The following is a 26,608-nucleotide window of genomic DNA, read 5'->3' as shown; positions in this document are numbered from 1 at the left end:
TTGGCAGAACAAGTCGTTTATCAGACGAGACGGACATTCCGGGTCATAGAGTCAACAAGATGAGGCCACTAATTGTTTGTTTGTTGTTTGTTAATTTTTTATTTCACCAGGGGAGTCATGTCGCCAGCTGGCGATTTTCAATGAGCCCTGGGGGGAAACCCCAAACAAAGTCGTTAACATAAAATTCAAACAAGGTTGCAAGACATAACAAAACAAGGTACCAAGAAATAACAAAACAATAGGCGAAACTACAAATTGATATAAAACCGGAGTAACTTAGATAACATAAACATAATATCATATAACCAAATAATTGCCATATGGGGAGGTGTTGTTTTTGTTCTGTCTGTTTGTGCTTTGAACTAATCAATGTCACTGGGTTTTTAACGATAGGATAATATTAGTCAGACTTACAAAAAATGTAAAAAGGGACCTGCAGAATTTGTTGTCCCGTTGATATACTGCTCTTATAACACTTTTTCACGACAAACGATACTGAAGGGAAATATATTAATAGGATGGGAAGAGAGTTATTAGTGAGAACGGAGACAACGTTTTTGATAAGCAGAGACAATATCAAATTTATAATCGTGACCAAGTAATTTCTAATGTCTCTTCAAAGTAAACGATGTTGAAGGCGAAACAACCTGTAGGAATACATTTGGCCAATTACTAAGACAGGGTATTAATAATAGGATAGGAAGGAAATTAATTTTTCAGAGCGGAAGTGTTCTCTTAGATAAGCAGTGACAATGTCTAATTTGTAATCATCTCGAAGGGATGTCGAGTGCTTCGTCATGGTGAACAATATTGAAAATGCGACAACATGCACGCTTACTGTCAGATAAGGAACAGCATAGGAATAGACTAATTAGTTGAGACGGAGATTTTGCATCAAACTAGCAGAGGCCATGTCAAATTTATATTGCTATCCAAGATTTGAATTCCTTAATTGCAAAGCGTATTGGCATTTATGTACTGAGTATTATCCAATATGAACAGCTACAGACAAATTATTCGTAATAAAAGCTTTTTTTTTTAAACAGCAGCAATGTCAAATTGACATTATTCTCAAATGGAATATTGCACGCAAGCATTCAGCGGTGCCTCGGGCCCGTGAGACGTGCTGTCAGCAAAATGTAATTGATCATTACTGAATCGGCTCTGTCGTACATGTCGCTGTACATGCACATCATTTCTAAATGTAATGTTTGTTTGCATAGCCGGTAAAGCGCCTTAGGGTGTATCATACTAGCTTTGTGCGTTAAGAATAATTTGCGTGATATTTCTTTGCTTCGAGCCTTTTTGTCATGTGCTGTGCGTCCTCGCTTGTATTGCCTCCCCGTAGGTTTTGTTTTTGGTGTGTCTAGATGTTTGTGTTCGTGTGTTTTCGTACTTATTTCAATGCACTCAGTAGAGAAGACATGTGCATTTCTTTGCTTTAAGCTCTAAACTGATGTCTCGCGAATGTGTTCTTGTAATGGCTATTTTCGATGATGGAGTATTGTAAAGATTTTGGGAGAGGAAAAAAAGTGAAACTGTACATGTACTAGTTAGAAAGTGGACAACTGTATATATTTCTTTGCTTTAAGCAAGCTTCCCTATCTTTAAGCTTTCAGCCTGTGTTGTGAATAATTATTCATAGTTTCACTGAAATATCCCCAAAACTCTTGGAGAGGAAACAAATTCAAAAGATCCAAGAAAATTCCACCACATTTCAGACAGTAGAAAAACGAACGTATGTCTTTGCTGAGTCATATCTTATGAATCCGCTCTTCGAGCAAAAAAAAATCAATAAACCGCATTTCAAAATTTCACCACCTTTATTGCTTAGACAGTGGGCAGGTCACAGGTGTATGCATGTCTTTAATTCAATTCTTAAAGTAATATCTTATGATTCTGTTATTGTGACCATATTTCATGGAGAAGGAAAAAATTCAAAATTTCACCACATTTATTACTTAGACAATGGGCAGGTCACAGGTGTATACATTTCCTTATTTCAACCTTTCAAGTCACATCTTATAATTCCGTTATTGTAACCATGATTCATGGAGAAGAAAAGAAATCGATAAACCATGAACGATTCTGCCCCATGCGGTACGAAGTTGCGCCCTCATCATGCCGTGTGGACCCGGCGTTCCCCGGCCCTAATTCTGCCCCTGACCTCTGCCGTACTCCCGCCGACAGCGCCCGTGAACCCTGTGCCTTACTCAACAGATTACTCGGTCTCTTCTGCGCCAGGTAATTTGGACACTGCCGGTGGTCCTTGCCAAATATCTCCGTCTAGGAGAAGACGTGGGGATACTGTAAAGTGGAAGATAACGTGCGATCTACTTGTAAGTGCCTTCAATATTGCGCTGAGCGAAACACGTTATGCCAGGTGGTCGACTAGTCTCTGGATCGATCCTAACAGTTAAAAAGGTTTTTTTCATACATTCAACATATGAATCATCACGAGTTTTTGATTAAGATTTATCATTCCACTGAAGATTGAAAATGTGGGAATTTCATTTTTCACTGCCTTTGGATAATAAGAATAGTTCTGACAACAACACTAATACAGACGTAGGATTTCAAGTGGACTTGTATACTTTATTTTTATTTATTTACCCTCTATAAACGTATCAACAGTCCGTGTCGTTTCTTCTTCAGTTGTAAGTAATTATCCATATAGCCTTCGGACATGAATTCGTAACAAAGCTGCCATTCATCAATGTTCTCTCTGCGGTAAGGCGGTCTGTTCCCCTGTGATGTAACAATCAGGCGTGATCGTTTTGATATTGTTTTTATTGTCTTATTGCATTGGCTATGTTTTTGTTTATTGTTGCACATAAAAAGAGACAAATCATTTAATAACAGCAGTAGAAAAGCACATGCGGAGATTTTTTTTGTGGGCTTCCCGGGGACTGAGATTATACATGTGATCTGAAAAATTACTGATTGACTATAACATAAATACATAAGAAAATAAGATCGAACAAAAGATAAAGGTAAATCGTTATCTACATACAAGAATATGACGAAAATCAACGGTCTAACTAGAGATAAATATTAGCTGCTTCAGCAAATATGAACAGGTTTGCGTTTTAGTGTAACTTATGTGGGGGAAAGGTAACATTTCTAAGTAAGTAGTTGAAATACAGCATAATTCATCTCCCTCCCCTTGCAAGAAATGACTGTTTTGAAATGGACTGTTTTGTAAAAGTAAAAGCCACCCCCTTGGGAGAATGAACTCTTTCCGGTGGTACATGAACATCCTTACTCTTAATCTGTCGCCATGACCCTTAATCCGACAGCACAGACCATATTCTGTCACCCTTTCTCTTAATCCGTCATCATCATTATCATTAATACATCATTGTAAGCCTTAATCCGTCACCCTAGCCCTTACTCCGTCACCATAAGCCTTAATCCGTCACGAAAGTTTTAGATACCTCACCGTTGCCGTTAATCCGTCACCATAGCCAGTAATCCGACCCCATAATCATTAATCCGTCCCCATAACCCTTAATACGTCACTCTTGCCCTTAATACGTCATGATAATCTTTAATCCGTCAGTTAAGTCTTTAATCCGTCAGCGTTGCCCTTAATCCCCTCAACATAGCACTTAATCCGTCACCACAACCCTTAATACGTCACCATAGGCTTTAATCCATGACTCTTTCCCTTAATCCGTTACCATAAACCTTTATCCGTCAGCGTATCCTTTAATCCGCCATCGGAGACCCTAATCCGTCTCCCTTTCTATTAATCCGTCATCCTTATCATTAATCCATCACTGTAACCCTTAATCCGTCACCCTAGCCCTTACTCCGTCACCATAAGCCTTAATCCGTCACGAAAGTCTTGAATACTTCACCGTTGCCGTTAATCCGTCACCATAGCCAATAATGCGACCTAATAATCCTTAATTTCCGTTCCCATAACCCTTAATATGTCACTCTTGCTCTTAATACGTCATGATAATCTTAAATCCGTCAGGAAAGTCTTTAATCCGTTAGCGTTGCCCTTAATCCCCTCAACATAGCACTTAATCCGTCACCACAACCCTTAATACGTCACCATAGGCTTTAATCCATGACTCTTTCCCTTAATCCGTTACCATAAACCTTTATCCGTCAGCGTATCCTTTAATCCGCCATCGGAGACCCTAATCCGTCTCCCTTTCTATTAATCCGTCATCCTTATCATTAATCCATCACTGTAACCCTTAATCCGTCACCCTAGCCCTTACTCCGTCACCATAAGCCTTAATCCGTCACGAAAGCCCTTAATACTTCACCGTTGCCGATAATCCGTCACCATAGCCAATAATGCGACCTAATAATCCTTAATTTCCGTTCCCATAACCCTTAATATATCACTCTTGCTCTTAATACGTCATGATAATCTTTAATCCGTCACGAAAGTCTTAAATACTTCACCGTTGCCGTTAATCCGTCACCATAGCCAATAATGCGACCTAATAATCCTTAATTTCCGTTCCCATAACCCTTGATATGTCACTCTTGCTCTTAATACGTCATGATAATCTTTAATCCGTCAGGAAAGTCTTTAATCCGTTAGCGTTGCCCTTAATCCCCTCAACATAGCACTTAATCCGTCACCACAACCCTTTATCCATCACCACAAACCTTTATCCGTCAGCGTGTCCTTAAATCCGCCATCAGAGACCATAATCCGTCACCCTTTCCCTTAATCTGTCATCCTTACCCTTAATCCGTCACCATAACCCTTAATCCGACAGCATAACCCTTAATTCGTTACGAAAGTCTTAAATCCCTCATCGTTGCCTTTAATCCATCAACATAGCCAATGATCCATCCCCATAACCCTTGATACGTCACCGTAACCCTTGATTCGTTAATCTTGCCCTGTATACGTCATAACAATCCTTAATCCGTCAGGAAAGCCTTTAATCCCTCAGCCTTGCCCTTATCCCGTCACCATAACACTTAATCCGTCACCATAACCCTTAATCTGTCACCATAGCCCTTGGTCCGATACCCTTGCCCTTAATCCGTCACCATAAACCTTAATCCGTCACCGTAACCCTTGGTCCGTCACTCTTGCCATTTATAGTACGTCATAATAATCTTTAAGCATGAAAATAAGGATATGACACACACATAAACATGCATTTCTTCGGTTACCCCCTGACGCAGTACATTGGCGTGTGCATTCCAAGGCCACAGTAAGACTCCTGTACTGTTGACATGACCCAGAGTTATCAGTTAACTTCCCATGTGCCGCCGCCAGCAGACTGTCCTTGAAACAGGGCCAGGCTGCCAATTACAGGCACAAGGTCACAGAGGGGAACAAAGAACCCTTTTCAATTTGGTTATTTGGTGGCTGCAGAGCTGTGCGTGTAGCTGGTTTCTGGTGCAGCAGTGTTGATCAAAACGAAGATGCGAATGGATACAGAAAAGGTGTGTGAACCCTTTCAATTTCTATCTATATACTACCTTGCTATAAGAACGAATTGTACTTTGGTAGAGCCTAGAGTTTCTAGTAAGAGTACGTATGTCTTGTTTCTTACCCTTACTGTTTATTCTGTCGCTGACATGTAGTCTACTTTCACTACGTGGCGTGACCTCGACCTCAGTGTTGTTTCGTCTTAAACTGTTTTGAATATTAACATTGCATCTCTAGATCATATAACTGATTGGTCAGTTCAGTTGTGTAACCACTCCCAAAATGTAAAAAAAAAGTTGATGTCCGTATAAATATGTTTGACAGGTCTAGAGACGGCCCACTCTCCCAGAAGCAAGCGACGAACCTGAACCTGGGCGGCAGGGCCGACACCGCGAAGGTAAACCGCCGCAGAATACATCCACACACGCTCGCGGTGTTACTGGGTCTTGGAGGAACTATGAATAGCTGGGTAAGCAGAAACCTACTTTTTTGGCAAACGATTGGCTGAAGCTCTTCTGTTTTTGAACATGCAGCAGAGTTTTTACACTTAAGAATACAAATCAACCTGGTGCTGAATTTTAAGAATTGAGAAACCATATATTCTGTATTTACAGTCGTACGGCGATCGCGCTAAGGCCCCCATTCCACTAGACGGCGATCGCGCTGCGACTTTGCTGCGACCTAAGTTGTGTAATCATTGACTTCATGCTTGGGATATCATGCAGAATGTAGATGTCTGACTGAAAGGACAACAAAATACACAAGGCGTAAAATTACTCGTTTATAATAATCAATGAAATTCAGTGAGCGTTCTGTCAAATCTTAGGTCGCAGTGAGGTCGCCACCTCCCGTTTTTAGGTCGCAGTGAGGTCGCCACCTCCCGTTTTTAGGTCGCAGTGAGGTCGCCACCTCCCGTTTTTAGGTCGCAGTGAGGTCGCCACCCCAGTGGTTTTGGGGTATACGTGGTATAATTTCGGATCGTACGGCAAATCATTACATGAATTATGTCTGCAAGATCTATTCGTTTCAAAGATAAAGCGTATTGTTCTGTCGGTAGACTTGATTGATGGCCGGGTTATACAACAATCTTTATTGACACAACAAAAGTACAGCGATTTCGTAAGGTCTACTATATCTATACATACATACATACAAACTATAACTTTTACGAAAGCCCTGTGATCATGGAATAGTCAATGGTCATCCTACAATCCGTCATAAATTTATGTGGTGATTCCCCCAACCTTACCTTTCATTTGATGTATTGTTTAATATCAACTTGCAACATATATGTATATATCAATACCGTAATTCTTGTTTGTCAACTGGAACTTGATTTTAGCTGGTTTAACGGTCACTAGTCAACAGCTAAAATGTTATCACCGCAAATTTTTCATCACTAATGTTTGAGACAGTAATGTTTGTTCCCACCGTTAGAATTAAGTACCGTGACCTACTCCATTTTCCCCAAACCGCTATATTTTCTTGCCGCTATATTTAGTGAGTAACCCATTGAGGCGAACGCGTGCTGTAGTGTCCGGGGTGGTTTCTGGCGCAATCTATGTATCAATAATGTATAATGTAGTCCCAGTTCAATTCAGTGCACACGTCGCGTGCGCTGCGAAACTGTGATACTTTTTAATGATATGAAATAAACCAAATCATCAATCTGTGTTGTTTGAGAAAATAGCGAAAGTAACACCGAATGTTGAAAACTTCAAATGCCCCACTTCGACTAGTGGCACTTTTTATTTTCCATTGTTTATAAAGAGCAAGTTAACCCCGCCCTGTATCAGTAACGCTGATTTAGAACATCGCCTCCTATTTCGCTGTTAAAACTTATTTTCAAAAAGCTGAAGGCACAGGTATAATCGATCACATTATGAATAACCTTTGAAATTAATCTATCAGGTGTGTCCCGTTGAGCTGTGACAAGATGATAGATCGGGTATCCCCCGTGCCGATTTGTAAATAGCGTATGCACCATTCCCCGTACATCGAGAGTTTCCACTGAACATGTCTTTGATAGTTCCGACTTGGCAAGTGTGCGTAACTTTGTTTGCCATGATCGACAGTTGCGTAATTTCTTTTTAAGCAAAATAGTTTGAAATTCTCACCATGACCTTCGGCGACAGTAAGCTAGACGGATCCATTCCACGCAAGTATTTACATCCATGCCCCACATCCTCCTTAGAGCGACCTGTCGCGTTAAGGTTACTGTCGTCTGCAAGGTTGCTATGGCGACGCCAGGCGGGCGGAAGCGGTAGAGATGTTTGTATGTTGAACCTGGTACCCCGGGTTAAGTAGCTGTCCCTTATAGTATTTACAGACGGACATGTGTAAAACAGCCGGTATTAAGTTTTAAACTTGTCACTTTAATAAGAAGAAGAATTACACGTATTTAGAATAGATAACCCCTTTTTGTTCATGTCCCTGTATTTCTGTCCGAAAACATGTGTAACATAAATCATCTGGAGGACATGGTATTCAGAAAAAAATGACAAAACTAATTTACATGAGTCATACTATATGATCATCTATATTCCTCTTCTGATCATGATCCGTAAATGTTGTCACGTGTAATCCAGACGGAGAGATACACATAGGATATCAAATATCTTCTCTAATTCAGGTCGTCAAACTGTGTGACCCAATGTCATACAGTTCATTGAAATGTCACTTGTGAGATATCCTTATACCTGTTCACACAACCCTTGAGGTCAACCTTGTTATAAGGATCCTGAGCCTCATGTCTGTAAATTTGCATCGATTCAGCATTAGGTAACAGGTTTCTAGACTGACGGTTTACTTTAAAGTCGCGGCTGAGTGCGGGTCACCAGCCATGACCCTGCCGGTCAGTCTTTCAGACAGCAAAAATAACTACTGGGGATATGCTGTCACTGTTAAGTGTTATCACAGGAAATTCAAAATAGCGGTGACCTTACAAGCAGGTTGTTTACTCAGTCATGGACAAGTTCTAAATGTTCATATATGCATTATTATAAAAGGTTCCTTGTTATGTTTCCTCTCAATCATACTTTTCGATAAAGAGCCAGTGGGCTTTGTTCTGTCCGCGGTCAATTTTTGATCAATGCCATTTTGAATAATTCGGATGATGATTGGTAGCGATACATAACATGTTGCAGATCATATTCGTCAGTCAGATGATAGCTTTATATTTCCCAGCTGCTCATACCTGCTCAACTATACTGGATATTTCTAATATATGTTTCCTTCCGTCACAGCATGCAGCAGACCTTGGTGGAAACTGGTAGGAATAAATACAAGCTGTGTACCAGCTTCAGATGTCTGATCCCTCACAGCTGGCTGGCATGGGGTGAAAGATGTCATAGGAAGTACAGGAAGGTGAAGAGATTTTCTTATATTGTTTGTTGTTAATCAGATTTTGACTTTTGTTAAAATTATTTTTAAAACGGCTCATGTGACAACATCGTTGTAAAGGTCAATTATTAACTATAGAAACCTATTTGACATGAATCATTACATTTTATGCCTCCAGCTTGCCATACATAATATAAGAAGAGTAAGTTAGTGTGTCATATGGGTGTACTAAATCAGATTATAGTATTTTCTTTAAACCGTAGAAATTCTAACATTAATTTACTTAACTCTCTCAGACCACGAAGGTTCATCAAAACATTTGCTTTGTCCCAAGATACAATATCATCAATATTTATGTTCGAATTCTCCACAGAACTGATCAACCATCTACTTCTACAGTCGCCAAGAACATGAGGGAGGAAGGCCACAGGGGATGCCTGACCAGAATCAGAGCCGTGTGCAGCCAATTGATTGCACTGTTACAGCAAGAGAAAAGCTGACACGATTTAGAGAATTCACACGCTGACGTGCACATGTTGTCCACGTCATTTGATCTAAACGAATATGTATTGTCTATACTATTGTTTATTTTATTGTGCGACTTTTAGTGGCTGATTTTGCACGTATATCAAAGAAAATACAAATGTTAACCTCGCCGATGACAGCTCAAATCAAACCGGATGTACGAATGGTGGAAACACCATTCAAATGTGTATGCAATTGCAATCACAAGCTGCAGTAACATTTTACTCCGTCACTAATGTCCAAGAAGTTTCAGTACAACTCCTTACCGAACTTGCAACGGTTACTGTAAAATCAGTCTGCTATTGTTGTGCCATAATTGTTATTCTTTGACATCTTTGACGGGTATTCGTTTGTTAAAGTGGACTGCAGCGAAGCGATAAAGTAATCAATGTTGTGTAAGCAGAGTTAGACAGTATAAAGACAAGAGATTTCAAAGGCAAGGAAGTTTAGGTCAAAAGAGCAATAGAGACCTTCAGTAAGGATCGTAGTAATTAGCCAACATTATGAAGTCACAATCAGTCAGTTTTATAACGGTAAGTGTGCACCTTGCTAAGTGTGCGGGTATCCTTGTTTCTGTGTCATTTCTTTATCATTGATGTGGTCGTAAACTAACATTAGCAACAAAAATCATCCCTCCGATCACGCCCAATATTACTGACTCCAACAATTTCTAATCCAACATCACATTAAATAACAAATCTATATTAACCCTCTATCGTTGGGGATCTTGTCGTCCCTTACTTTTCGACAAGACCACAACAACATGATGCTCAGTGGACCTTGCTCGTCCTTTAGTACAGTGGGCCTTGTGTCCATTTGTGCCAACGGCAAAGTCACAACACCACCACACTAATAACATTCATCTCTTACACCTAAAATGAGTGGCAAAAACCACCCCTCCGGTCAAAATGGTCGCACCTAACCCAAAACTAGGAAAGATATAGGGAACCAACATTAGTGACAAAAACCACCCCAAATTTTATCGATTCCAACACTTTCTAATCCAACATCACATTAAATAACAAATCTATATTAACCCTCTATCGTTGGGGATCTTGTCGTCCCTTACTTTTCGACAAGACCACAACAACATGATGCTCAGTGGACCTTGCTCGTCCTTTAGTACAGTGGGCCTTGTGTCCATTTGTGCCAACGGCAAAGTCACAACACCACCACACTAATAACATTCATCTCTTACACCTAAAATGAGTGGCAAAAACCACCCCTCCGGTCAAAATGGTCGCACCTAACCCAAAACTAGGAAAGATATAGGGAACCAACATTAGCGACAAAAACCACCCCCAATATTATCGATTCCAACACTTTCTAATCCAACATCACATTAAATAACAAATCTATATTAACCCTCTATCGTTGGGGATCTTGTCGTCCCTTACTTTTCGACAAGACCACAACAACATGATGCTCAGTGGACCTTGCTCGTCCTTTAGTACAGTGGGCCTTGTGTCCATTTGTGCCAACGGCAAAGTCACAACACCACCGCACTAATAACATTCATCTCTTACACCTAAAATGAGTGGCAAAAACCACCCCTCCGGTCAAAATGGTCGCACCTAACCCAAAACTAGGAAAGATATAGGGAACCAACATTAGTGACAAAAACCACCCCAAATATTATCGATTCCAACACTTTCTAATCCAACATCACATTAAATAACAAATCTATATTAACCCTCTATCGTTGGGGATCTTGTCGTCCCTTACTTTTCGACAAGACCACAACAACATGATGCTCAGTGGACCTTGCTCGTCCTTTAGTACAGTGGGCCTTGTGTCCATTTGTGCCAACGGCAAAGTCACAACACCACCACACTAATAACATTCATCTCTTACACCTAAAATGAGTGGCAAAAACCACCCCTCCGGTCAAAATGGTCGCACCTAACCCAAAACTAGGAAAGATATAGGGAACCAACATTAGCGACAAAAACCACCCCAAATATTATCGATTCCAACACTTTCTAATCCAACATCACATTAAATAACAAATCTATATTAACCCTCTATCGTTGGGGATCTTGTCGTCCCTTACTTTTCGACAAGACCACAACAACATGATGCTCAGTGGACCTTGCTCGTCCTTTAGTACAGTGGGCCTTGTGTCCATTTGTGCCAACGGCAAAGTCACAACACCACCACATTAATAACTTCCATCTATCACACCCACACATTAGTGAAAAAAAACATCCCTCCAGTAAACATGGTCACACCCAACCCACAGCAAGAAAAAAATAGCAAGAACACACAAAAAAGAAAACTAGCAAGAAAAACACCCCTCCGTCAAAATAGTCACACCCAACATCAGCGACAAAAAACACCCCTCCCAATAAAATGGTCACATCCAACATGGCGGCCCCCATCCTTGGATGCAAAAACAGAACAGGTTTTGCTATCGCAAACCTGTAACTAATCAATCAAATAATGCAATCAAATGGAATATCAAAGAAGTCAAAGAAAGACAAATATACGGTGTATAAAAATCGATTTTAAATTAAACAGAAAAATTAAACCGAAAATGAAATTAAAAAGAAGTCAAAGTAAACCAAATGTACGATGTCGATGTATGAAAACCGATAAATTATCAATATACTACGTAAAGGAAATACATAAATACAGATATTGTCGCTTTAAGTAAGCATCAGTAAGAAATGAAAAACAAACAAATGAGGAAGTAGTAGCTATAGCTGTCTTCTCTATAAAAAGTGCCGTTCTGTACGATAAATGTAGAACATTGAAGATGCACGCGCGCCCTTTAGCGTGGGTAATTTTGTGCTTTATTTATACTGCTGTGAGGATACGAATTTCGAGCACATTAAGCGGTTTATCTCAGAGGGATTCTGACTTTGTTTTAAGAACACATACGAGATACCTGCACCATATCGTGAAACAGCAGGCGTTCCCCTGATCGTGGACAGCACCTCGTGTTCGAGGATGCCGTTTTGAGTAATGCAGGACACTTCTGGGAATACTTATTCAACCCATCAGCGAAAAGCATGGGTATTTGTTTTAAAGGAGTCCTAAACTCCAGAAGGCGGTGTTATTTTCCACTAGATTATGTATCAATCAATACATAATCAGCCGACTTTGTACAGAATTCCGCTAGTGGTGAATTACACAAGGTGTGTTTTTTCAAACAATATGATACTCACTAAACCCCTGCAGACCCTACCAGTGTATTCCCTATGCGTAAACATACAGTTTTAAACGTGGATATTTTCGGCGTAAATGAGGGTGGTTAAGCACAATAAGAAGGCCAATTGTTAATAAGATATAAAAGAACACATAGCAAGACAAGTTTTTCTTAACCACCCTGACATTCTTTTTGTAATCTAACTTTTGTCAGGCATTGTCAGGCACATTGTAAATAACACATAGGCTGAGGGTCACCTGGGGGATTTGGTAAAATACTGAATGCTTTTGGATGTGCACGGGACTAGTGGGTACTTTATCGTATACTGTAAAAAATATTCATTTCTACTTCCTAAAATTACCATCCATTGGAAAATAACTCCCCCCTCTGGGGTTTAGGACTCCTTTAAAGAACATATACGAGGTATCATCGTCATATCGTCAAACACCAGGCGTTATTCTGAATATTACAGATCAAGAGAGAGCACCTCGTGTTTGAGAATGCCGTTTTGGGAAACGCATGACAATTTTGGGAATACTTAATTCAACACATCAGCGACAAGTATAGGGATACTGACTTTATTCTAACGAACATATACGAGGTACCATCGTCATATCGTCAAACATCAAGCGTTATTCTGAATGTAACAGATCAAGAGAGAGCACCTCATGTTTGAGAATTCCGTAAACGAATGACGATTCTGGGAATACCTATTCAACCCGTGTACCCATCAGCAAGGCAGAAACCTTGGCATGTTGAACCATGCACCGCACGTTGGTTCTGATCCAATCTTGCCTCTTGTTCTGCCTGAGGGGTGGTATGAAGTGTTGATGAAGCGAAAAGCGTTTGGACACATTTGGTTGATTGCCTGTTCGGCTGAGACTGCCTGCGGTGCATATCTCTTAGAAAGGTCGGCAAAGGTGAAGAGATGAGAGGATACTCGGGAATTAGATAAACTCATGCAAAGTTTACTACGTAAAGTTAAGTAGGTGTGACAGTAAAATGAAGGTATTGCCAGAACAAGCTTTGCTTAAGAACCCCGTTTTTGCAGAGCACAGAAAGGCGAGTCTTAAATTGAATGTGACGCTACATCCACCAAGTTCTGCTGAAAACGATGAAGATTCTAGAACAAAATATACCCGAGGACAGTCTTAGTTCCTGAAATAACTCAAATTTCTACTCACTTTTTAATAACAGTAGAAACAGATTTGTATTTCAATTGAAGGTTTGTATAGCTGCGTTAGGAATATGATTTTTTTTCTACAGTTCTTACATGGATAACTTAGGGAAATATGCTATGTTAGGCCTGTACAGAGTATTTCTCTTTGATATATAATCTATATTCTATTCACAAAATGGTATTCTTCTTGTGTTTCATTCAAAATACAATGTTTACGTAACAGTTGTTCTATTGTTTTCACTTGGACAATACATTGTATTAAAACTTTTGATATGTATCGTACATACCCATACAGATACGTACAGCACATATTACAATGTAGATGCATTTCTTATACCATTATATTTCCTGTCACAACGCGTCATTATTCGCATGGGATTCTCCTCACTAAAACACATCAGCATTGATTTCGCTCTATACTCATACCTTAATTCACATTCCTACCATTTTCCCTGCTTAATCCTTTGACTAATTTTCATACCTTTCGTCCTTATCACAGCGTCTTTGTGCTGCGAGCCTCGTTCTCTCTCTCGAAAGCAATCAAGAGATTAACCGGCTTATAGCGGGGTATTAGATAAGCCGACACGGAGCGTTAGTTCCCGGCAATAATACCCTATCGCTCCGTCTGTCTAAGTGAGCACAGGCGGATTTATGCAGCTTTTGTAATTGGCATTCCGTACGCATGTATAATCTAGACGGTAACAAGAGTTAGGAAGCCTCACGCTTCCATGACCTATCTAGAGTTTCTCGTATATCCTGTTTAATTGTTGTTCATCAATTATGCAAATACGGTTTGCGTTACATTACATCTGTCCGTCGATCACTTCCTATGATGAACGTGACTCAAATCTCAAATCTTTATTTGTTTAAATCAACATCGCAGAAGTATATATAGTTCATACAAGTACATGTGCTTCTGAATTACGTTGAACTTACACAACATATCGTTACAAACAATATGAGACAACTACAACTATGACGCAGGCATGTGGAAATGTTCTACCACTTCCTGCCAGACTGAGAGAAAACCATTTCAACTTCCATGTCGACCTTTGCATCCTGGCAGTCTTGTCATCTTTCCCTCACATCCTGCCTCTCTACCGTATTCAAACACCACGGAGACGCTAGAATACAAACATCCAGACACACCGAAAATAAAAGATCCGTACACAATTAGTAAACACTATTGCACACCAGCAGCAGTACGCTAAAGTACCAAACATGCTTATCGAAAAGAATGGGGTGATCCGGTATGTTTGGCTATAAAGGCTAACTATAGCAAAGCTGCATCACGTATGAAAAAATAACATTTCCCTTCATGTCCTGCTGGGGAGACAGAAATAGGTACGTTGATGAAATAGGTGCTACTTCTGTCCTTGGTGCTGAAGTCTATATCATTCCTTCTAAGTGAGCACAAGCAAAATGGTAAAGATATTGTACCACGCTGTGGTTGGCTTTCCACGCCTAATGCTGTATACTTTAGATAGCAATGACTGAACATTGTAACAATGGGGATTGGGCCTGTCCTTGGTGCTGAAGTCCATATTATTCCTTCTAAGTGAGCACAAGAAAAGGGACACATATATTTTAACACGACGTGGTTGGCTTTCCACGCCTAATGCTGTATACTTTAGATAGTAATGACTAAACAATGTCACAGTGGGGATTGACCCTGTCCTTGGTGCTGAATTCCACATTATACTGCTTCTTTTCCTGAAATACGTTTTCCTTTTGCCTTTCAGCAACGGCTTGCGTCGCTTATAGAGCCTTGCTTCATAATATAAGTCTACTTTTCATCCCAAAGTTTCTTTTTATTTTCAAACGTAAAACTGATGTTGCCACAGCGTTGAAGCAACTTGTGCATCGAATAGTCCCCACAATGTACTGATTTTGGCCCAAAATTAAAGAGCATTTAGTGTTTAGTTGAGATTCAGTCAGTCACTTGTCCATTCACTTATCAATGATTTATGCAGCGCACAATTCAGTACATCAGGATCTGTACAAGTTTTCTGGAAATCATCTAAAGCTCCCTTATCATGCCATATCATATGTGCTCATGATAAAGTGCAGAGGTTCCTTCCAGCCATATCAGGTTGGGACTTATATTAGTTTTGGCAGTCCCGACTTATCTTGTCTCAGGGAGAGAGAGATGAGATTACCATCTAAGATTACAATGTCCTTTCATCACTGACTTTGTACGCCTTGACTTTGTGACTTTGAAACGTGTTTCCTCTTTCGAGTTCATTCCTTGAAAAATAACTATCGCGCAACAAATCTTTACGGTTTTCTTTTCACGTACCAGAATTTTATTTTCAAATTTGTGTTTTCTTTAGTACAAATGTGTTAATACACTGTCAACTGCCCTCTACAACATATACATATGATTGCCTCCGGATGTACGGAGGTTTTGTTTTTGGTGTGTCGGGATGTTTTCTGTTGTGTTTATCCATAGTTATGTCCAGTAGACAGAAGGAGATGTCCTTGCGAAGGCGACACTTGCGGGAGGGACAGGATGTAAAGTTCAGAGGTGGTAGAAATACTCGTTCATCAGACATGACATACATTCCATGTCACGGGTCAATGGAAGTGGCTACTGATTCATGGGGGGATGTATTATTTTTGGTCTGTCTGTGTTTTTGCAGTTATGTATTTTCCATAAGCTAGTCACCTTCACCATAGAGTGACATGAAGTGACCGATGGACACATGTGACGTAATCAACACCAAACGATCTTATATTTCCCAGGAGGTTTGAGATCTTCGAACTCTTGTCCTGACACAGCAACGTAATACGCAATGCAGACACAGGGGACCAAAGATAGCGTCCACTCGACTGTCTATCTTGAAATATATTTCGCTCGTGGTCGTAAATATAACTTCCCACCTCACGTCGCTTCGCCGCAGTAGGGAGTCAATTTTCGGCTTTGCGTTGTCAGAATCTGCTGGAAGCCACGTAGATTACCCGGGCAGATGTCATGTTAGATGCAGTAGAGATGGCACAAGCCCCGGGATAACTCAATCTGGTCTGTGGGGCGGCGGGGAGATTGCGTTCGTCATGGATGTAATTGTCGCAGTGTAGCGGTAATTACTGTCACATTCAGCGGCCCGGAGACGCCTCCTTGTAGACGTGCACTACGTCTTGATTAGCCGCTGAATCGCGAGGAGGCTTATATAGGCGTAGGCGTGGGACCTGGCCTTGTAGTGTGCTGTATTCGTTCGTTCGTTCGTTCGTTCAGACCCTTGTTGTGCCTAGTGGCACGTATGGCAGAAAGTTATTCTTCTTCTTTACTGCTTAGCCTCATATCTAGATATCTGAGATTATCAGCAGTTGCGCATGGGTTAGATACAACACAAGTGCCCGGTACAAATGAAACGAAGAGAAAATAAAGGAAAGGCACTAAGGAACATAAACAACTGAATTTGTGTGTGCAAAGGACAGGACAAGTGAATTTAGTTAGTTAGTAATACATATATTTACATTATATACAAGGACGTGTTGGGGTGGCTCAATGCAGCAGGGTCTTCCCCAGTTCGGTTTTGGACTGGGAGAGGGACCCCGCCTCCGCCACACCAACTTCTCTTGTTGTTTCAGTAGCCGGGTATAGTTTTTGCAGGGAGGGCTTACTAACCCTTTTCCTTTGAGACATTTCCTCGAATACGAGACTCACAGTTTACGTTCAAGAAGTGATGCAACTCCTTTTTTAAGCATTTCCTGTTGTGGTGAAATTAGTTTTCAGTTTTCAGGACCCGTCTTTCAACTCGTAAGTGATTTATATTTCTGTGTTGTTGCTTTGTTTTCCAGACAAAGGAAGAAGATGATATCCTTTTATTGTAAACTGTTACGCATTGGATACGCTGTGTAGTAAACTATAATCAACAATGTTTTGCTTACTTTTGGAATCCATCTTCCTTTTCAGGGGACTATACTATGTTGGTCTGGAGTTCGGGGGCGAGTGTTACTGCGGGAAGAACATCCACGCCGTTCCCGTTCCCACCCGGGAATGTAACATGACCTGTCCCGGGCGACATACGTCACGGGTCACGTGTGGGGGCGTGGCCAGAATAGCCATCTACAGGATGGACCAGAAAGCGCTGGAGAAAATACACAAAGGTAAATCCCATTTCACACATTCAGAACCTTCCGACTACTTTGCTAACCTGTCCCTTGGCCTCTTTGTCGGTCGTTGGGGCACTATGACTAGTTTCTCCACTATCCTCCTCCACCTCGCCTTGGCCTCCTCCGCTCTCATTGCTTCAGCTAGGCTTAGTCACTTCCATTCTTGTATGTTGTCTGCCCATCGTTTCCTGTCTTTCCCTCTTTCGGTTTCCTGGTACTGTCCCTTGTAGTATAGTTTTTGAAAGCCCTGACTATCTTCTATCTTGCCACATGACATGATCTTGTTCCCGACCAACTGATATTGGTGTAGCCTGGAATCTATCTCATTCTAGCTCCAGTTTGCTAATCTGATCGTATATCAAAGATGAATATAACTCTCCTGTGCTTGGTTTTGTTACAATCTATCTGTCTATCCATCTATTTCTCTTTATCGCACTTCAAAAAATATACCAAATTATACACAGTACAAACAGAGAAAAGAACAAAGTTCAGGAACTAATATAAACATAAACTCTTCGCACAAAGAGATTTACCAGTTTATAGGAAACTTGTAACAAAGCAATCAGTAAGCTAACAGTGTAAGGTTACCACACACTGCAGGCTTTGCATATGACATCCTTTGCGCCATGTTGGATTATAGTGTGCGTCTGTTTAACACGCCAACATACTGCTGATGTAATCCAGTTACTCTCCAACATGGTCGCAAGGGGATTCAAATCATTACAACGACAATGAAAAGCCTGTATTGATAAGACGACTGGCAATGATAGAACATATACATTATGAAACACTTTTCATTTGTAACTGCCCTCATTGTGAGCATGAAAGAAACAAGCTTTCCTAAATAATCAAAACAATATTTCCGAGCTTTCACCATGTAGAAGACCTCATTAAAAAACGTGGGACATTCCATTTGACACTGCTGCAAAGAATACGTCGATCCCCTAAGAAATGTATGTAGAAATATTAGATATACATTTATTTATTTTTGTACACAACCAAGAGATTTATTCCACCGACGTTTCGGTGACCATCTGTCACTTTCTTCAAGGCAGTTCTGACTGGTCCGCATAGTAATGCAGCACAGGTGTTACAAACCTGATGGAACGATTCACGGATTAGATATATAGAATAGACACTTGTTACTCTTGTTACCTTGTTTACTGTTTGTACCCTTCCAATTAGTCTACGGGTATGAATTTGCAAATGAATGTTATTATTATTATTATTATGACAAATTTTGTTAGTATGTTATGGACGCTCTTCTGTTTCTCATGTCAGAGCGACTGAAGCAGCGAGCGATCCCGATCCCGACGATTGCCGACTCTTACCGAGGATGTTTCCGAATAACGACGGCACCCGAACAGATTTCGCCGTCACCCCCCTGGCAGGACGACCGGTTGTCACCAGTAAGATGTGTGCAAAGATGTACAACAAAGGTACCTTTGAATCAGAGTTATAGACACGCAGAATTAAATTCCAACAATGTTAGACATTTTTACCTGTAATAGTTGAATTAACCTAGTATAGGGCACATTCATGAACGTTATATTTGAGTTAACGTCTTTTGCGAGAGATGCCATATATCAGAACGTGACAAAGGAAACTAGCATATGAAAAATGTTTGCAATGTAGCTGCGAAAACACAGACAAACAGGCAAACAAAATGTTTTACCCCCGTGTGAAGTACTAGTAATGGTCTCTTCCATTGACCCCGTGACCTTGAAAGTCTGCCATGTCGGACAAAGAACCTTTTCTACCCAGTACTCTGAACTCTACTTCCTATTACTTCCACAAGTCTGACCTTTGTGGTGACACCATGTTCCCACTCATCTCCTGCCACTCTACTCACTACGAACTAACTACGAACACACAACGGAACACAAACGGAGGTCCCGTGTTTGAGGAGAGTCACACCTTGAGCACGTAAAAGAACCCACCACATCTTTTGAAAAAGAGAAGGGGCATACCCCGGTGTTAGTGGATCAAAACATTCCGGCCTAAATGGGGTAGGGAATTTCCCGAGCAGCCTCCGTAACCCCTGCTGCTTCTAATGGGTCAGTGAAGTCATACTTGTCTCGAGCATTTATGTTTCTGACCTAGGGCGAAGAGAGGCTGCTACAGTAACAATTAGTTCAGTGCTTTGATGAGTGGCCTTGCACTGAGCGAGTTCGTTAAAAAAAAAATCCAGAAACACCGAAAACAAAACTTTCGCACGGGCAAAACGTACACTATCAACAACAAACTGAAATATTCAAACGCCAGCTGCTGACGCTGATACTCACCGTTGTTGCTTCAGCTCTTCACGCTGGCGGTCATGGGAAACTTCACCACCTGTCAGTGCGCTAACGTCACCGCCGGCTTCCGGATCTCCAACGCCTCTGGGGACGAGAACTGCAACTACCCGTGCGCTGGGAACGAGGAGCAGAGGTGCGGAGGGCCAGGCCACGCCTCCATCTACAGGACAAATGTGGAGGGTTCGTGTTGATTCGTCTCTCCTCAAATTAGTTTTCTTTTCACAAGTTCGCGTCCGTCCGCGGCACTTTGAATGTTCAAACAGTTTGCTCTTTTATGTATGTATGTTTTACATGACAGACCACGTGGTCTTATGCTACATGCTTACACAGTATAATATACAATAAATTAAGTCACTTTATCCTATTGACTTTGGCATTCCACATCCGCCTGTTTCTTGCTTTTCTAGCTAATTGTTCAAAAGGTAAGTGTTCACAATCCATCAGCAGGGAGCCTTCAGGCGGGTTGTCTCCTCCGCCGATCACGTAGGCTTTCAGGGTGCACCTGACCAGTCTGCTCTTTTATGAATATAACCACCATAATAAACATTACTCCGCCGGGTTACATAAATCCGCCACTTTGAAAGACAGTTGGTTTGAGCCTCTCTAGACTAGTGAAGTATCCTCCAGGTATGCACAGTTTATATATACAGGAGTGCATTATACTGGGGGATGTTGGGTTGGTGATCTGTTTGGACGTATCTTTTCAGGGTGGTGTAATTATGTACCCTGGTGGAATTACGTTAGCAGATGTTACAAATAGTTGAAAAAGGAAACAAAACAGACACTGCAATATGAAACACATGATCATGTACTTATAACACAGCTCAACAAAAATAGTGGAAGAGCCAAACGTTTGGGTACCAATCTTTATTGTTCATCGTCTTTTCCCGAAGATGTTCGCTGCTCGCATCAGGAGTTCATCGTGCCGGACCACAGCCGCCGGCTGATCGCCCTGGCGAGTTTCCCCGGCTCTGGAAACACTTGGGTCCGCCACCTCATCGAGAAAGCCACGGGGATCTACACGGGCAGCTTCTACAACGATGGGGACCTTTATCTGAAAGGTAACTACGACATAAACTCATGACTTTCTAAAGCCCCTATCTCACTGGGCACGTTGGCGACCTCGCTGCGACCGAGCAATTTGGCAGCGCGCTCAAAGAATTCCATCCTTGAAAACGAATCGTTTCATGCTTAGTGTGTTTTGTTGTCTTTTAGTAATACCTGTTCGTTTTGCATGATATTCCCATTACAAAGTCAAGAGTAACACAAATCCAACTTAGGACGCAGCGAGGTCGCCAACGTGTCGCGGGTCTAGTGAGCTAGGGGCTCTACGCTGAAGTGGGGGTTTCTGTTCAACCGTGGTGTTTGAGGCTGTGATGACTGGTTTCCATAGTGATAAAGACTCCTGAGCTCCTATTCGTAGTCATGGGAATGGTTCGAGTTGAAGGCATGTCGTGTGGCCAAAAGCTCCCTGGGAGGGTGCCCAATCAGCCCCTGACAGCGAGAGATTTTGTACATGTAACACAAGTCAAGTCAAGTCAAAGTCTTTATTTTTCTTCGAAGTGCTTGTTCGGCCACATGGCCGCTTTTCAACAAGATCCAGATTTGGTTTTGGGGTGATGAGGCAGTCTGTTGTAGTTGACCTGGTGTGCCGTGCTACTTCATCCCTGCGGAGGCTGAACATTCTCCTCACGTATGGTGGTGGTGCGTTCTCCAGAGCCTTATACACCAGCAGAGCTTTTTGTTGTAGGTGTATGTTCTTAACAATCTTCCACCCGAGGAGCAGTAGGACTTCTGCTGTGGGTGTTCTATATGGGGCTTTCATAATCAACTTTCCTGCCCGGTGTTGCATTCTTTGTAACTTACCATATACTGTACCGAAATCACACCATCTCAAACTGTACAAGCTGGGCCCATGGATGTTTTCAGAAAAGACCAAATGTTAGTATGAATTTAAAGCCCCCATGCCACGGGCTATGGGACATTTCAACAATAAATGGGCTTAACCATGTGTAACACGTAAATAAAGTCAGTTTTGACGAAGCGCCCCCTATTTTGCGAAATGTAATTTCATTGGCACTTAAACAAAGAGACAACTTCAGAGGCAGAACTTTCTTTAACGTCTGCTCAGGCGCACAAATAGCCGATTTCAGGCGCACGAATAGCCGATTTCAACTGCCCGCTACTTCCAACAAATGGCACACATTCCGGTTATTGCCGATTCTGTAAGAGGATGCGGACGCCTACATTAAGAGTCAGCAACCACGGTAGATATCGCACATCCAGGTAATTATGCGAATCAAACAAATACTATGATAGATAACGCTATTTACGGTAATGGAGGTCTGTACTTTGTAAAGTATTACCGAGAAAGCAAGTAGCATTCTCCTAATGGCGTCATCACTCATAACGTACGAATCGCAACGGCGCACGGAACATCGCGTTTTGATGACAGGCATTGAGAGGATCAGTGTAACGCATAACCAAAATCCGCCATGTATTTCAACATGGTGTGAACACGGAGTTGCTGCTGTTGCAAACATTTCCCGTGTCAGCGGTTTTGTGCAAAGCAGATTGGAACCTCTAGATGGGATATGTTATAAGCAGTTACTCAAGCAACTAGATATGATTTTGGAAACGTTGAGCATTTTTTTTCGATGAGCAGGCTCTTAACCACGAACTGTGAATTGACAAAAGTGAAGACAATCTTAGATGGCCCAATAGGAAAAAGATCTTCGACGTATCTAGATAGGATTCGTAATACGTAATTCATATTTTGCTTAACTTAAACATATTTTAAAAGCCTAATATCCTAAGCATATTTAAATATATCTTGTGATGTTACAGCTCTCACCTTAAAATATTGCATTTTGATAAAAGAATATATTGAAACGTACGATTAGCACCACCTGTTTGTAACAAGATATTACATATCATATTTCATATTTCATCAAAAAGATATTACAGATTTATTTGTGTTGGCCTTCATTACTTACAAACTAAAATTCTAAGATGCGTTTTGTATTCATTGTTTTGTAGTTTGTGGTGAAAAGCACGAAAGTTGCCATACTAGTACTTTTTGGGGGCGCCAATAAAGCCTTTTCTCTACCTTTATTCCGTAACCATCTCGTGGAAAAATACATATGTCCGCGATAAATCATGGATTATGCAGATGTCATTTAATAATTCAGAATCTAGCATTACCTTGATTCATCATAACTGGTACATAACTCATTTATCAACTTGTAATACATGTAACATTATCTAACTTTAAGGTGCTCTCCTTTCCGTCAGTAATTAATATTCATACTTTGAATACAAACCCAACACTGAATTGTAAATCACCTTGACGTTTGGGTCATTATAACATGTAAATACTGTACAGGGAAAGCAGTGGAGGGTACGATTACACTCTGTCCACAATACCGATTTGAAACAAGTACATTATTTATAGCTATTTCCAGAATATCCTCAAGCTTTTCACATATCCCACCGATAGACATAACCCTTATTGCTGAAATCATCCAGTTTGTTTATAGCCCTAGTAAAAATAGGTTAAGAATGCTGTTGTTTCATTTTTGACGTATTTCTGTCTTTCATTTGCCTTGAATACCTTTGGTTTGCTTTACTTGAAAATAGCACTAGAGCATGAACTTGCAATGGACTATAGGAAATCACCGTGCCTCAGACAGACTTGTGGATTATTATGTATGTATTTCAGTCGATTTCGGTGCACAGTTTACCAACAGTTGGAATATCGACGAAAACGGAAAAGTCTGGCACACTATATTCAGGACATGTCGTCTTAAAGAATTATCGTCATCTTCGAAGCTATCTTGACATTACGTGCATCGTCTCCGGGTATCTGGTACCTTATGACACCCTAGATGTTTCTCTACTTTGGCAAACTTCAAATGAAAATACACCCATTGACCTATTTTCGTTTCCCTTTAACACTGTAATCATGTGAACGTGTAAAAATCCCTGTAGCAATCAAGTGCCATCGACATTGTACCCTGTCTGCACAGATCTCTGACCTTTGAGATAATCACATCCCTCCATCCATCAGAGGTTTGACAGTCCATGTGACTCAGGTGCGTCAAACCACGCCTAGAATCACAATGTCTGAACTCTCAGCGGATAGCAACAACTTAACCCCCGGGCTCTCCGTTTAGACAGTGATCGAGATTCGTTTCGAGCACTCCATTGTGCGTTTGCGTGACAGGAATTTTTGGAGGTCATGGTCGACGTCATGCAACCCGTTAGAGTGATAATATCACCTTCCGGGGGGAGTTTCGGATGTTTCTCTTAAGCTAATGCTTTTGGTCCCGCGATTACATCGTCTGAAATCTCGCGGGAACACGGAAATCTCGCGGGAATGCGGGCTTGTGTTCTTGAATCCTTTTTCAGTGCGCATGACGTCCCCTGAGGGTGTCAAGTATAATAGTCTTCTGGCTCCTAGCGCTTAAGTGCTTCTATGACACGGATGAACGCCATTAGCGTCTTATGCGTAGAATTCCGTAGCATGCAGCCCTTGAAGGATAACGTTATGAAAGGCAAGTTTCTTGGCAACGACGACTACTAATCTGTCTGCTGAATGCGTCAGGAAGTTGTGTATGTTTTATTTGTATACCAGGGTTATGACTTCGGATTATGCATTGCATAAAGCTTCTATTGAACATCTACAGCAACTGACACGTGTTCTTCAAATTTTACGAGCAATGGAATAAACCACATTTTAGCATACATACTATAGTTCACAGGTTCAGTACAACGTTTTTATGCATACAAATGTACATGTCTTGTGACTTATCAACAAAATCATGAAGCAGTACTGAATATCCTTTGGATGGCAATTTCTTGATAACTTTTACGGTTCTTTGTTCACAACAAGAGAATTGATACCTAGCTGGCCTTTCAATACCCTTCTGTCACAGACTGTCCCCGAGGCAATACTAGCTGGTTTAGAAAATCAACTCCAGTCATAAACCATGATGTAGTGGGGATAACAACTTAGTCACGTTTGGGACCGCATTCTTCGCACTGCAGAAGCGACACCTAGTTGCAGTACGAAATCGAACCAGTCGGTATTGCCCCGATGAAGTTGACACACGGCCACTGAAACGTTGGCTACGTGTTAAGTGTTTGGCTGTTGTACAAAGAACTTTGTTATTTAACTATCTGGTTCAGTACAATGATGTTACTATGATGTGACTCCACAGGGTTTAAAGGAGAGAGAGAGAACTGGCGGAGAGGAAACACTATCGTGGTCAAAACGCACCGCCACGACGAGGAGCACATCCAGACCTTTGACGGCGCAATCCTCCTCATTAGAAACCCTTACCGAGCGATCCAGGCGGAGCATAACAGAAGACTTGCGGGGCATACAGGGCTAGCAGGGGCCAAGAGCTATTGGACGCAAGGTAAGGGGGTGGGGTGTCCTTTTCCCGTTAAAACTATTTTATGTTCGTAAATTTGTCTGTCTTCAAAACTAATTTTGTTATTTTTGTAAAGGGGAAAAAATCTATTTTCATTACCCCTGGAACGGAAAAATTTGATAGGTAGTGGAGTTCAGAGCTTGAAAATTTAGTATTTTTTCAACGTGTATGACAACCGACAGCTATTCCATATTCTACTATTTCACGGGGAGGTGTCCTTTTTGGTCTGTCTGTCTGTCTGTCTGTCTGTCTAGTCTATCCGTCCGTTTCTGTCTACTGAGTAGTATGAAAATTTGATTGGTAAAATATAGGGAGATTGCCAGTATTTCTTTCTCATACTTGTAACTAATTTGTAACTTAATTAAGCTATGTTTTCCCGTTGCAGAGTGGGTCGGCTATGTGAAAGGAGGGTCCCAGACTTGGGCGAACACAGCGCTGGAATGGATAAAACACTGCAAGAAACTATTCGTAATTCACTACGAAGACCTGCGAAAGGATCTCATTGGTCAGATCAAGAGAATATTAACATTTCTGGAGGTGCCTGTTTCAGAGGAGAGACTACTATGCGTGGAGACGGACAAAGATGGGAAATTCAAACGAAGAAGACATCTTGATTTCGATCCGTATAAAGCGGAAATGCACGAGGCTATTGATATCTTCATCCGGTCAGTAGGGATGGCGCTACAGTTGAACAACCTGACGAAAATTCCACAGGAATATTACCCACATGACCCGGTTTGAAACTCGTCGTTATATATGTCATAGCGTCTATGTTGAGATGTTTATTTGTGAAAAAAATTCAATTTCCGATAACCGAGCGTTATTTGTGTATATTTGAGAATCAATATTTTCGATGTTTTATCGTAGTGTACCGTGGATATAAAGCGACTTAATATCGTAAAAATAAGTCAATCGATCGTTGAAATAGCCGTGTAAAATCGCTGGACCCTGCAACAATAAAACCACAGGAAACCGATACCAAGCTCAAAATAGTGCCATAGGAACTCATAGAAATTCAAATAAATATGTGTTTAGTTTTCATCAATGTAACATCAGGTCAAAACACTATTCTCTGTGTCATCATACTATTGTTAACTGATCACTGATTATGAAAGTGAAAATATATGGACTTCCTAATAA

General features: G+C 41.1%; 1 protein-coding gene and 1 long non-coding RNA gene across 2 annotated transcripts in view; both read left to right on the top strand.

The window, feature by feature from the left end:
• The window catches only part of LOC136439181 (sialate:O-sulfotransferase 2-like), a 47,538-nt gene extending 20,930 nt beyond the window's left edge, over positions 1-26,608 (top strand). The window contains exons 3-8 of the mRNA XM_066434438.1: positions 17,534-17,727; positions 19,015-19,172; positions 20,033-20,210; positions 20,924-21,091; positions 25,253-25,453; positions 25,854-26,608. Of these exons, the coding sequence (XP_066290535.1) occupies positions 17,534-17,727; positions 19,015-19,172; positions 20,033-20,210; positions 20,924-21,091; positions 25,253-25,453; positions 25,854-26,209 (1,255 nt within the window). The 3' untranslated portion in view covers positions 26,210-26,608. The remainder of the gene's footprint in view (positions 1-17,533; positions 17,728-19,014; positions 19,173-20,032; positions 20,211-20,923; positions 21,092-25,252; positions 25,454-25,853) is intronic.
• LOC136439170 (uncharacterized) lies at positions 5,248-9,835 on the top strand. Its single transcript, XR_010756497.1, has 4 exons — positions 5,248-5,433; positions 5,744-5,888; positions 8,665-8,785; positions 9,135-9,835. It is a non-coding gene; the product is annotated as an uncharacterized lncRNA (long non-coding RNA).

This window comes from Branchiostoma lanceolatum, chromosome 1 (assembly GCF_035083965.1).
Source record: "Branchiostoma lanceolatum isolate klBraLanc5 chromosome 1, klBraLanc5.hap2, whole genome shotgun sequence".
Lineage (NCBI taxonomy): Eukaryota > Metazoa > Chordata > Leptocardii > Amphioxiformes > Branchiostomatidae > Branchiostoma > Branchiostoma lanceolatum.
The sequence above is the reverse complement of the archived record's forward strand: the minus strand, read 5'-3'. Positions and strand labels throughout refer to the sequence as shown.